Raw genomic sequence first — 12,760 nt, 5'->3', positions numbered from 1 at the left:
ACCGGAAGTTTCACCCACTTTATTTTTTACATGAGCGCCCCTCGGAAACTTGTGGATAAAAAATAAAAAGTAAATTCTCCACACCATCAATACTAGCAAAAGTATCAAAATGGCCTCATTGGCCACAACGTTTCAGTCACATGACCTTCAACAGCCATGGAGAAATATCTGTGCTTCTAGACTATTGCTGCTATGAGTGTTTTCACACGTGTATGGATAGGTGATGCAAAACACGTGTGTGCTGCCGCGAGCAAACTTAAACTTAAACTAAACCTTACAATTGGTTGTAGTTTTAGTTATCCACTATAGATGTTTATCCGCAAATGTGCAAAGGGTCAATCCAACACTTATGGTGAATTCCCACCTGTACATGCGAAAGAGTAGAAAATCCAGAACAATTAGACCCTAAAAATCAAGCGGAAACATCCGTACGGGTGAAAGATTAGATTGAGACAATCCTGAGAAGTGAGTTTTGTTTTGTCAAAACTCATTCACAGAAATCTCAGAGACAGACCGTTATGCTGATACACGTGTTGGATGGATGGTAATGCTGTTGCTAAAGAGCTACGGACATCAAGATCAACGACACAGAGCAGGATTATTAGAGAATAAACAAACTTTATTTTGAAGAGTGTTACACAATGGGTTGGGTGGGGCATAAAAACATGACAGATCATTCAAAGCTGCTTAAAAAAAAAGAACAAGTCAATCCTACGATGAACTGCTATACACAGGAGAAGCAGAGAGACATTAGCACTGGCAGTTTGGTCGCGTTTGATCATTTCATCAAAAGTATCGGAAAGAGATTAAAAAGATTTAAAAGGGCAAACAGGCCGACTTCCTCAAAATCGTCAGATAAAAAAAAAAGAAAAACAGGTTTCTACAAATATATATGAATATTGGTGCCAGGAAAGGGCTGGAAATCCCAAACTTTCCAAAGAGCTGCCTAAGTTTTCTGGAGTTTGTAAGGTTTCGTCTTGTTGCTCAGAGGTAGAAGGCGTTCCTCCTCCCCTCGGTGGAATGTGTGTGTGTGTGTGTGTGTGTAGAGGAAAGATTGGCACTGCCGTCCACCAGTGAGAAATCACACAGTGCCACTGTCCTGTGCTGCCGGTCCCTTATAAAACACATCATGAAAACCAACCAATCAATCAATCTTTAGCCCCGCCCCCTAAAGGTTCAGCTCACGCTCCTCATATTATTATTATCATTATTACACTGTACTCCTCCACGACGGGATTCTCCTCCAAATCCAGACTAGGAATGTGAATTACTAATCAACAATAAAAATAACAGAAATCTAGCCAAGACAATCTTCTGAGGGAAAGAGATAAAAACAAACACTAAAAAAATAAAATGCTACAGATGTTAGCTAAGTGGTTCTGAATGATAGAAGATGAAGCAGTTTCTGTGCAGGACCAGAGCTGCTCTCCTCCATAGATGACCTCTGACCCCTGGAGGAACGTGCGGGACTTCAGCTCTGGGGAAGAGGAGACGCAGTTATTCATTTATTGAGGAGTACGGATCACAGCTCAATGAAAAAGGCACTACTCCTGACCTAAACCTCACTTATGCACAATTTTTACATTTCAAACAATCAAATCGTGAAAAATTATCAACATTTCCTTGGCACATCTTACCCCGAAGCTCCTGACACACATCCGCTCGCTTCGTATTACACACCGACCCGTGTTTCAGTGCTGATTAATCTGGACTCGTTTGACCTTTCACTAATCATGCTCTTATTTTATTGCTTGATACTGCCTGAGATTTTTTAAATATGTCCAATATTATAATGACACATTCGTAGGGTCACAGCTATTTCGATAATATTGATAATAATAATAATTATTAGTAGTGGCATGTTTCAACTTTAGAAGTAGATCACTGTGGTTAATTAACTACTGCAATGTAAAATTAAAACTCTTTGTAAAGAGTGTATGATGAGTATAATCGTATCAGACTACAGTTATTTAACCAACCCTGATTAGTGTGCAGCCACATTTATTTATACACTCGTTTCCTTGTCCGTCCACTCACTAACCTCCATCTGGGGAACGACGAAACCACACAGCTGATGACACATCTAAAGGTCTGAAATATGTGGATTATTTCCATCTCAAGTGTTGAGAAATGGGCACAAAATATGAGTTCTGTCAGAAGAGGGAGGGCTTCTGAGAGACAGCAACACACTCAACCAATCAGCTGTGCCATGTACACAGTCTGTCTGAAGTGAAGGAATACCGTCGGGAAAGGAAAAGTGTGCACACTATCAGTCTATAGATGTGTGCATTAGGGCTGTTGGAACGTATCCCAAAAATAGTTCGAATATACATATAAAAAAATCAATACTGTTCGAATATTGCTTTATGCGTACATTTTTTCTTCGTCGAGTCGAACTGAAAAGAACAATATAAGTTTCAGAATTTTTGGTCCTGTTTTCACGGAGATATTAGCCGAAAACCATCGGAAGCGCTTCAAGGATATTCAGCGCTAATTAAATGTTTATTGTAATGTTAGATGTCCCTCTAGTGGACAGAACGTCTAACAACAACCACATGCTATAGTGGCGTTAATGTCGTAAATATTAACCCTTCTATTATCTTCATTTGTGTCTACACTCATTATCTTTGGGGTCTCCAGGGACCCCAGACAATAACATTTAATTTTGTTTTACAAAATGTAATTTTACTCTATTTATTAATGTTTTTACTCAACATTTGTGCAGTTTTTGGAGGATTTTTAATCTGTTTTAAATTTCTATAAATTAATAAATAAATATTTATTTAAATATGCTTTTTACAAAAAAAACGGCATTGTATGTAAAATTCACTTTATAAAAGACCCAGATTTCAAATTTTCATTCATGGAGATAACATGGATCATTTTACATGGTTTAATGTAAGATTTTTGACAATTTTGGGGAAAATGCAGTTTTAAAACCACTAGATGGCCATAGACCTCCACTATAAGCTATTTGCCAAACCAAACTATATATATTTCACAAGTTTTTCCAGTTGGATTCATATCTAAATATTATAAAATACAAAAAACTTAAAAACTTTGTCAAAGTTAAGTATTTTTTGTACTGACAAAAGTTTTTCAATAATGTTACATTATGATATTATAATCAAACCTGAACAAGATGTTACAAAGAGAAATGTTTGTCTTTTGATCATTAGATAATATAATCATAGATTTGATCATTTATTTCAATTATCTGTTTTTAATATAATTCTATAATTTTAAAATCAACGTTTCAGTTACGAACTGTAAAAGAACAAAAATTAACAGAAATGAACAGTTATAAGAGGGTTAATAAAAGGATGAGCATTGAATATTCAAATATTATTTGATTATTAAATAAAATAAGGAATGGAATTAGAGGAAGATTGACAGCCCTACTGTGCATGAGCTCTTAAAGTGACAGACACCTAATATTCCTGCTGCCACGTGTTTTAATGTTTAACAAAACAATTACTCGCTGCTCTTGACAGAATATGTTTTCCAACTTTGATAAGGATTAATCTTTTCAATTTATACAGTGAACATATTTTACATTGGATTACTTCATTTAAAATGTCAGTACCTGAAATGACCGAGCTGAAAACCTGATTATTTAATGTGCATCTTTGTTCTATTGCTTGTAATTTCATTATTTGTTCTTACCGTATTACTCATTGTTTACTTATCTATAATCATGTTTTTTAGCTGTGGTGTCCAAGTTTGATTTTTTGACTGGAATACGAGTCATGAGGAACCTTAAAATAATGTAATTGTATGGTAAAATGAATCCAGATCTGGTTTGTTGAGACAGGAAGCCCTGAGTGAGAGTCTCCGCTGTTTAATTAAACAGATCCAGGACAAAGGAAATAAAGAGACAAACACAAGAAAAACACAAAGAAAAGGGGAGAAACGAGAGGCTCTGGGCACAGAGGGAGGAGGAGCCAGTCGTCAAGAGCGCTGCTGTTGCCATGGTGAGTTGCCATGCGCTTACCTGTCCTTCAGTCCTCGTCCTCGGCCAGCTCCGTCTCTTTGTGGACCACCACGCGAGTGACCGACATGTCAGGGTGCTGCTCTTTGGCCTCCTTTATAGCCTGGGCCAACGCCTGAGCCCACGGACACACAACCAAACACACACACCAAACAAAAGATGAAAAAAATGAAAAAAAAAAAATGAAAAAATGAACAAAGAATGAGAACTCAAACTGAATGACACACAGATGACGGGGGAACACGCATCAGCGAGATGGACCTGCGAGAACCACGTCTCGTCACTATGGTAACCGGTGTGTGTGCGGCTCAGGGTTATAATGAGCAGCTGCTCTACAACTGTAGGAACACCACGAGCCCAGCGAGAGACGCACTGTACGTACAGCGCTCGGGTCACGAGTGAAACGCCGGATCACATGTGCTCAGCTCAGCTGCGGCCTGTCCTCAGCTGATTAATATGGATTCAGTGAAGAAAGACCACGCCAGGCTTTAACTTTACATTTAATCATTCAATTTCTTATTTGAGTGTTGCTGTAAAATAGTCCTACTATAGTAAACACTATTTATTTGTTATCCTGTACAAGATAAAAACTGTACAGAAGTCTGTCAATCTTTTTGTGTGTGTGTGTGTGAGTCTCTGTATAAGTGAGTGAGTGTGTGTGTATCTCACCTGATCGTGATCGATGTCCGAGTCTCCCGTGATGACGATGCGCTTCTCGATGCGAGTTTCTGACAGCCCGCCCTTTAGTGTCTGTCAATCATTAAAGAGACAGACGTCATGTGACACATCAAACACAACTCGGCAGGAATAACGGAGGACAGAACATTGGATTCAGATAAAACAACAAAGGATCAGGAATATCTATTTAAGTACACTGTACAAATGATTTTAGTCAAAGTGGCAATTAAAACTAATTATTTTACTACATTTTATAAGAAAATACAATTTCAAGTTTAATGTTTCTGTGAAATTATTTGTGGAATTTACTAGCAATTTCTGAGGGGAATTGTTAAAGTAAATCCTGCACCATGTTTTTTTTCCAGTGTAGTTTGAGTTTTGATTAGTTGTATTTAACCCTCAGGTGCTCTTTGGTCATTTCTGACCGAAAAATCTTCTGTTTTGAATTTTTAAAAATCACAGCTTCATCGCAATGTTACGAAACTTGGTGACTTTTATGGCATTATGTATGTGAACACACAAAAAAATTGAGGTCATGATCTGAGCATGCTAAGTGGTCTTAAAAAAATAGTTACACTTGTGGTCTTCGGTCAAAATTGACCCCCTTAGGAAATGAATGGGAAATTGTAAAAAAATGAAAAAAAAAATTTTTGTTTGTCAATTTTTTTAATAAGAAATAGTTTTTGAGATTGTTTCAACTATATATTCACATCTACCAACAACAACAAAAAAAAGTGTGTTCATAAACAGCTGGGGAATTCACATGCCTCTCCATAGAGAGCTGTACATGCCATCTAGTGGTTACACCATGATTCTACGCTTTTTCTCTGTACTGTAACCAGATGGTGCTAATTTTCTTCAAAAAATATTTTTTTTCCTGAAGGCCTAGACTCTATATTAAACTAAAATACTGCATTAATATTTTTTGGAAAAAAATAATATATATATAGAAAAATATATTTTTTCATGGCAAAAATAAACCATAAATATTGCATACCCTAAATATTAATATATTCAATTAAATTGTCTCAAAATACTGAATTACAAAGAATAAATATTATAGAACAAAAATAAATTGCATTGGTTTTACTGGGATAGAGGAAATTTAATTTTTAGGTGTCCGGTCACTTTTGACCGGGAAGATAACAAGTGTGACTCCGAAACGAAGAGCACCTGAGGGTTAAACACTGGTCCTAGATCAGCCTAACCCACTTCGGACATGGGCATTAGCAGGTTCCTCTGTGTTTAGTCAGTTCTGCATCAGAGCCCACAGCCGGCTCCGGGAGGAACAACTGCACTCATTTGCTCCATGAGGAAGGGTCACTTCTACACCTGTACAGTCAGCTCGACTGTGAGCTATATACAGTATATATATATATATATATATATGGAACATGTGGTGAAAAACTACATCACCCATAAATGCTGTGGAGAAACATCCAACAATCACAGTCAAAACAAGCAAACGCCCAAAAGATGTCTTTAGCTCCGCCCACTCCCATGAAGCACTGCAGGTGACGTAATTAAGCCAATGTCCATACACTCAAAATACTTAAATATGCATATTTAGCAATAAACCCAACCGTATATTAGGAATGCAACAATACAGTTAGCCCACGGTTCAACACATACATTGGTTTTTTAACCATGTGGTGATGTGTGTGTGTTACCTTGGTGATGTGTGTGGTGGTGGTGGTGCAGAGTGACTCAGAGGTGATGGTTTGAGCTGTCATAAGCACTCCCGGCTCCCCGTCTCCATTACCATCCAACTGTCAATCACACACACATTCAGCACTCAACAAAACTCTCAAACCTCATCGCTTCAAAAGCTCCACTTTGGATTCATTGTTTCAATAAGACAATAAACACATGGGTTGGGTCATTTCAAATGCGTTCTAATACGGGGATCATGTGACCGTCTCTGACCTGCGCGGCCTCGTACGTGATGGTCTTGGTCTCCGTGTGCACGATGGGCACCTCCTTCGTGGAGATCTCCGTCTTCTGAGCAGCGAACGTGTCTGAAATCGTGACCATCTCAGTCTTCACCACAGGAGGCTACAGAGAGACAGAGGCCGTGAGCGAGGAACACACACACACACCGCTCTGACGTCACGACACACTACACGTCTTTGGTCTATAAGCCGTGTGACGGGACATGGGTGCGGTTTTGGTTTCAGTGATCTTTGGCAGTAACATCACACACATGCAAAACACGAGATCTCAACATGGCGCCAATCAATGTGATCAAATCAGTTACGCAAGCTAACTTACCATTACAATATCAAGTATGAAACATGCGACATGCAGCACACAACATATAAGTGTGTGTGTGTGTGTGTGTGTGTGTGGTAGAGTAGGATGGAATATAAATCAACTTAAAGGCGAGAGGATGGGATGACTGACGTTAAAGCGGACTGAACCACTCTGATTTATACTGCTTCTCTTCCTTAACGGAGCGGGATCTTCCTCCAGGACGAGGAGGAGTGGGAAACGGAAGAGGAGAAGAGCGGGAAAGCGGCTCCGCTAGCTCACGACGTCAATTACCTCCGAGCAACAGATAACCTGCGGCAGGAGCTCCGCCTCCACGCGAGAGACGCTGCCGTTGACGACGGGAGGCTCCTCCTCCACGGCTCTGAGAGGGGGCGGGGCTTCGTCAGCGGGGGCGTGGCCATTGCGAGCGTCGTCCTTGTCCGTACGCTCTTCCTCTTCAGGTTGTGCGGTTGCTTGCTCTTCCATTGCACTAGGGGCGGAGTCAGCTGGTTCTGCTTCTGTGATTGGCTGCGACTCTACCGCAGAGGGCGGGGCTTGCTGTATAAGCTCCGCCTCCTGTTCTTCCTCAGGCTCTTCCGCGATCTGCTGAACGGAGATGCTCGCGCTGGGTGTCTGAGCGTGATACTCCGCCTCTTCTTCGCTCTCGCTGTCCGAGGATAAACTCCTGTCCTCCTTGACCTCCGTCTCCATGGTAACCGGGGTCTCGGGGGCGGGGCTTCTGGGCTTGGCTTTGATGACCTCCTCGATGACGACGGTCTCTTCCATGACCTCTACGAACTCTGGCTGGCCGTTCACTTCAGGTTTGACCTCTGTGCTCTACACCAGACAACGACACAGACACACACGAGGGATGGAGAGAAAAGCAAAAAACAAACGATGACCACAGAAAAAAAAACTGAAGGAAACAAACTTCCTGCAGACCTTAGTTTAAAGTCAATGCCATTTCGATGTACAGTGTGTGGAGACGCGTTTAATCGCTTGAGAATCAGCAAAACGATGAATAATAATAAAATCTTAATCCTACTTTTCCTCGACTGATACACAAAAGAAGAACAACAGACCTTTCACATTTGCGGGGTTCGTCACAAGCTGCGTTTCCATTACCCTTCAATTTGCACAAATTGAAATTGCGAAATGAAAATACGTTCAAAGGAAACACGTCAATTTCGCAAAAACTCCCGTTTATGGCAAAAAAGTGTTTACGCTCGCATGAGGAGGTTTTTCAGGCAATTCGAAAAAGGATTTTTTTCGCAAAACTGCAATGGAAACGGATTTTGTGCATTTACGGTCACCTGACTTAGAAGACGGAGTGTGTTTTAGGTCCGTGTCCGCAAATATAATAATTATCATCATTATTAGCCTATTATAACATTTATTAGGCTACATATAGAAGACGCTTTTATCCAAAAAAGAACAAAGCAATTCGTCACATCTCATTCATAGTACAGGTTGGACAATAATAATAATAGGGCTAAGATTATCACAAATAAACACTCGATTTTGACCAATATCCAAGAGTGTGTGTGGAGTTTGGAGCACTGGATGGCAGACAGACGCGGGCGCGCCGTGAACACTTTCATTTTCCCATCAACAGTGGAAACAACTTAAAATACTCTATCATTTCTGGTTATACAGAAAATAATAATATATTATTCGCAACTACTTTTATTTGCGTAATGTCACAATAACAAGCAAACGTTGTGCTTTTGTAAAATAGGCTAACATTAAAAAGCAGGCGCGCTTTATGATCTTGGTGAACTGGAGCGCGAGAACTGAACCAATAGCCTTTATAGACTAAAGCTTTAAATGTCCACTTTAAAACGAACAAATTTGAATCGTAAACTAATACCTTCTGATTATGTAATCCGTATGAAAGGTGCCGTTCTCTCTAAAGCTGCATCCGGATATTATGTTTTTAGCTCGTTATTTTTTCAGACGCATTTATAATAACTCACCTATAGCCAACAGCACTGCTGGAAAAATATCAGAAATATCCATGTTCTAATTTGGCCTTAGAAAACCAGTAAAATCTACATTTTTTCCCATATTAATTTGTGAATATTTTAAATGTTTTAAAGGGGGCAAAAAGTCAAACAAACATGAAAATCCGTTGAGATGTATATAACACAGCTACTGGTGTGGTCAAACTAAAATGTTGGTGTTCAACTTTGCGTTTTAAAAATACAACAACCGTTCATTTTTCGTTTTGCAACGACCGTTTGGACATAATACGAGACAGAGTTCTTTATTAAATTAATTTAAAAAAAGAAAAAAAGAAACAATAATTACAGGAATAGCCTCTCTAAACCTCAAAGAAATGCCATCAAGACATGGAAGCAGAAATAAGGGAGAAACACCAGGAACTCTGTGTCTTTCCCTGCCATTAATGCTTGGATAACACACCACGTCTCCTTCCATTAATAATAATAATGTCGAGTGCGGTGCATGGCTGTGAAATAGGTTATAAACCTACCAAAGTCTGTTGCCATGATTTTTGGAATGACTTATCGCGAGAGGAAAAAAAGACGTTTTAGTCGCATAACATCGGTTAATGGAAACTCCGTCATTTCGCAATAGTTTTTTATCGACATTTGGAAAATATCGCAAAAGTTTTGCGCAAATCTGTAATGGAAACGCGCCTACAGTTAAGCTCATATGGGAGACGACAGCAAATATCATTTCCAAATATAAAACCCCATATTTTGAATCAAACTCGAGATTGATTACGTTACGGACCTGTGTTAGAAACTCTGAGTGTACTGTCATGTTAAGCAGAGCTATTAAAACAGACTATAGTGTTTAAATATCTCTAGATGTATGATGTTAATAACTCATGTCTTCGGTCTGTGAAAGGGTCCAGTGTAACTGGATTACACACACACTATAGTCCCTCAGTTAGGGTGTTTACATATTGTACTGAGCACACTGTACATCGTCCATCGCTCACAGCGAATCAAACATGGCATCCGCTCCAACTAAGGTCCATAAACACTGCAACACCACACATATATAATCAAACAAGCAACATAAGGAGAACAGAGACAGTCAAGCTGAAGATGAAGAGAGCATGGCTGGACAGACAGATGATGATGATGATGATCTCTGAGGGTGGAGGCGTGATGTCTGCAATGGAAAAGGGATGAGATGTGTGTGTGTGTGTGTGTTAGGTGTGTGTTTGCTCAGGTGATGTTAGGTGGCTGAGCGAGGACCTTGCTGGCGTCTCTGCTGTCGCTCTCGGGATGAGGAGGGCTTTTCTGAGGAACCTGAAGGCAACCATAGGACACAGTCACTCAAACACACACACACACTCGCTGTCTGAGGAACTGCTGACACCTGCCACTCACGGCGGTCCGATCTCAAGAGCTCTCTCCGAGACAGCAGGTGTAAACAGGGTCTGAGTGGGAGCGGGTTCGGGAAGGTGGACAGGACAGCGGTTAGATCATGTACACACACACACACACACACACACGACGGCAGAGGTGAGAATGAGTGGAAGCTGATGAGCAGTCTGGCAGTGAAATGACCCCTAGATCTGCTCTCACGCACATGAACTCGGACGCTACACTGATAATGTGTGTTACTGATCTTATTACACTGGCTTCACATTGGTCAATCGCACCGATTATGAACTGATAACACGGGCTCATCCGCATCACTGTAACTGAAGTCGGTGATTTAGGATTGCTGGGAAGTTTTGCGTTTGGTGAGGTAATAAAATATTCAAACTCGCAATTTGTGTGTAGATATTTAATCATCGCAGACTCGCTCTCTCGTTTCATAAACACAGCTGCCGCCATTTTGTGACTGTTGGATTATAAAATACAAACCGGTATGATTTTAAAACAGTTTAATCTGAAATGAATATCTCTTATCTCCATAATGATGCAGTGAAATGCTGTGTTAAGTGTTATGACTAATGTCGGTCTAGTTTAAACTAGCCGCTTTGCGTTTAAAGAGCTGATCAAAAATTTCAACTCAGATCAATATTTCATGCCTAATTATTTATTCATGTGGGAAGTAGCTGTGTAATTATGTACTGTGTATTAAGCGATAACAACAGGCTGGATGTACATTATCCCTTAACAGTGTTGGGTGTAACTAATTACTAAGTAATTAGTTACTGTAATTTAACTACTTTTCCCTTGAAAATGTAAAGTAAGGGATTACTGTAATTTAATTGCAGTTACTTCTGATGTAATTGAGGTAAATACTGTGTATGGATCAATCCGATCTCACAGCGATTCGTATGCATTTTATGAGGTGTCTAAATATTACGACCGCACTCGTACAAATTCGTATGAATTATTGTAAAATATGTATGAATAAAGTGTGAAATGTCATGAGATCAGACATAAAACAATAGTGGGGTTTGTCTGATGCTAAAAAGTATGTTTTTATAATAACCTTCTCCACCTTGGTCAGTTTAAGGATAATTCATGCAATTTTATAGTATTTATTTGAAAGAATTAAAACAGATTCATGTCTATCCTTGTATTATTCAGCTGGTTGAGATTGAAATGGGATTTTGAAAGTAATTAGTAATTAAAAGTAATTAAACACTTTTTAGAGAGAGTAATTAGTACAGTGATCTAATTACACTGTTGAAGAGGTAATTCGTAACTAGTAATTAATTACTTTTTTAGAGTAACTTACCCAACACTGTCCCTTAATCACTTGAACAGTAATATGTATATACAGTATATGGCATTTAATGGCATAATGACATGTTTTAATTTTTATGGTTTTATTGTACATTTAATTACTTTTGTTTTGCATTTCTAAATGCTTATTTAACCTGTAACTGCTGTCTAAGAAATAAACACAGTTTACAGTATTCTGTCTTTTCTTCTTTGATTAACATTAATGACAGAGAGCAGGTTTATTAGGCTGCTGTCACTTTACTCTTCACGGTCACTTAAGACTTCATGTAACTCATTTAAGAGTGTGCTTGCAAAGGTACTCGACGAAACGGATATTTGACATAATTTTGTGTTTTTATCCATGCAAGCTTTGTCCAAAGCAACTTTCTGTGCGCATAACTGTGTGTGTGTGTCTGTCTTATCTCACTTGAATCATTAAAAATATTTGCTTGAATAAAAGCATGATCATATAAATGTAATGCTAGACAAAGTATTACGGGAAAAACAGATAATGCATTACTCGCGATAAATATTGTTAATGCATCAAAGTGAAAAATTAATCTTATGCGCTAACGCTTTAATTTTGACAGCAGTAATATATATATATATATATATATATATGGACTAGGAAACGATTAATCGCATCAAAAATAAAAAAGTTTTAAATAAAAGTTTGAGTTTACATAATGTGTGTAGTGTGTATAATTATTTTGTATATATATAAATACACACACATGCATGTAAACATTTAAGAAATTTTTGCATGTATATACTTTATATATATATTTATACAAAATTAATATTATACATTAATATTTAATATATTAATAACACATTTTTCTTAAATATATACATGCATATGTGTGTATTTATATATACAAAATAATTATACACACTACACACACATATATTATGTAAACACAAACTTTTATTTTAGATGCGATTAATCGTTTCACAGCCCTAATATATATCTATATATATATATATATATATATATATAAATATAAATATATATATATAAATGTGTATATATATATATATGTTTATTTGATTGCACATTGATTTCTGCTTTGATATTGAAACCAAGAATCAAGAATTAGAATTAGATAGACAAGTACAATCAATTTTTAAATCCCAAGAAATCAATCTTTTAGCTTATGCCGTTTTTTTAGTTGAGTAA

General features: G+C 38.2%; 1 protein-coding gene across 23 annotated transcripts in view; it reads right to left on the bottom strand.

Moving 5' to 3' along the window:
• Positions 1–598: 598 nt before the first annotated feature.
• The window catches only part of epb41l2 (erythrocyte membrane protein band 4.1 like 2), a 105,314-nt gene continuing 93,152 nt past the window's right edge, over positions 599–12,760 (bottom strand). For 9 of the 23 annotated variants that reach the window (XM_039664239.2, XM_039664243.2, XM_039664242.2 and 6 more), the window contains 7 exons: positions 10,150–10,203; positions 7,214–7,756; positions 6,596–6,724; positions 6,340–6,438; positions 4,661–4,741; positions 3,995–4,106; positions 599–1,477 (listed from right to left, as the gene is read on the bottom strand). In XM_039664239.2, the coding sequence (XP_039520173.2) occupies positions 4,002–4,106; positions 4,661–4,741; positions 6,340–6,438; positions 6,596–6,724; positions 7,214–7,756; positions 10,150–10,203 (1,011 nt within the window). In that variant the 3' untranslated portion in view covers positions 599–1,477; positions 3,995–4,001. The remainder of the gene's footprint in view (positions 1,478–3,994; positions 4,107–4,660; positions 4,742–6,339; positions 6,439–6,595; positions 6,725–7,213; positions 7,757–10,149; positions 10,204–12,760) is intronic. The other 14 variants (XM_039664240.2, XM_039664246.2, XM_039664250.2 and 11 more) reach the window with 4 other exon arrangements.

This window comes from Pimephales promelas, chromosome 13 (assembly GCF_988280905.1).
Source record: "Pimephales promelas chromosome 13, fPimPro1.hap1.1, whole genome shotgun sequence".
NCBI classification, from domain to species: Eukaryota; Metazoa; Chordata; class Actinopteri; order Cypriniformes; family Leuciscidae; genus Pimephales; species Pimephales promelas.
The sequence above is the reverse complement of the archived record's forward strand: the minus strand, read 5'-3'. Positions and strand labels throughout refer to the sequence as shown.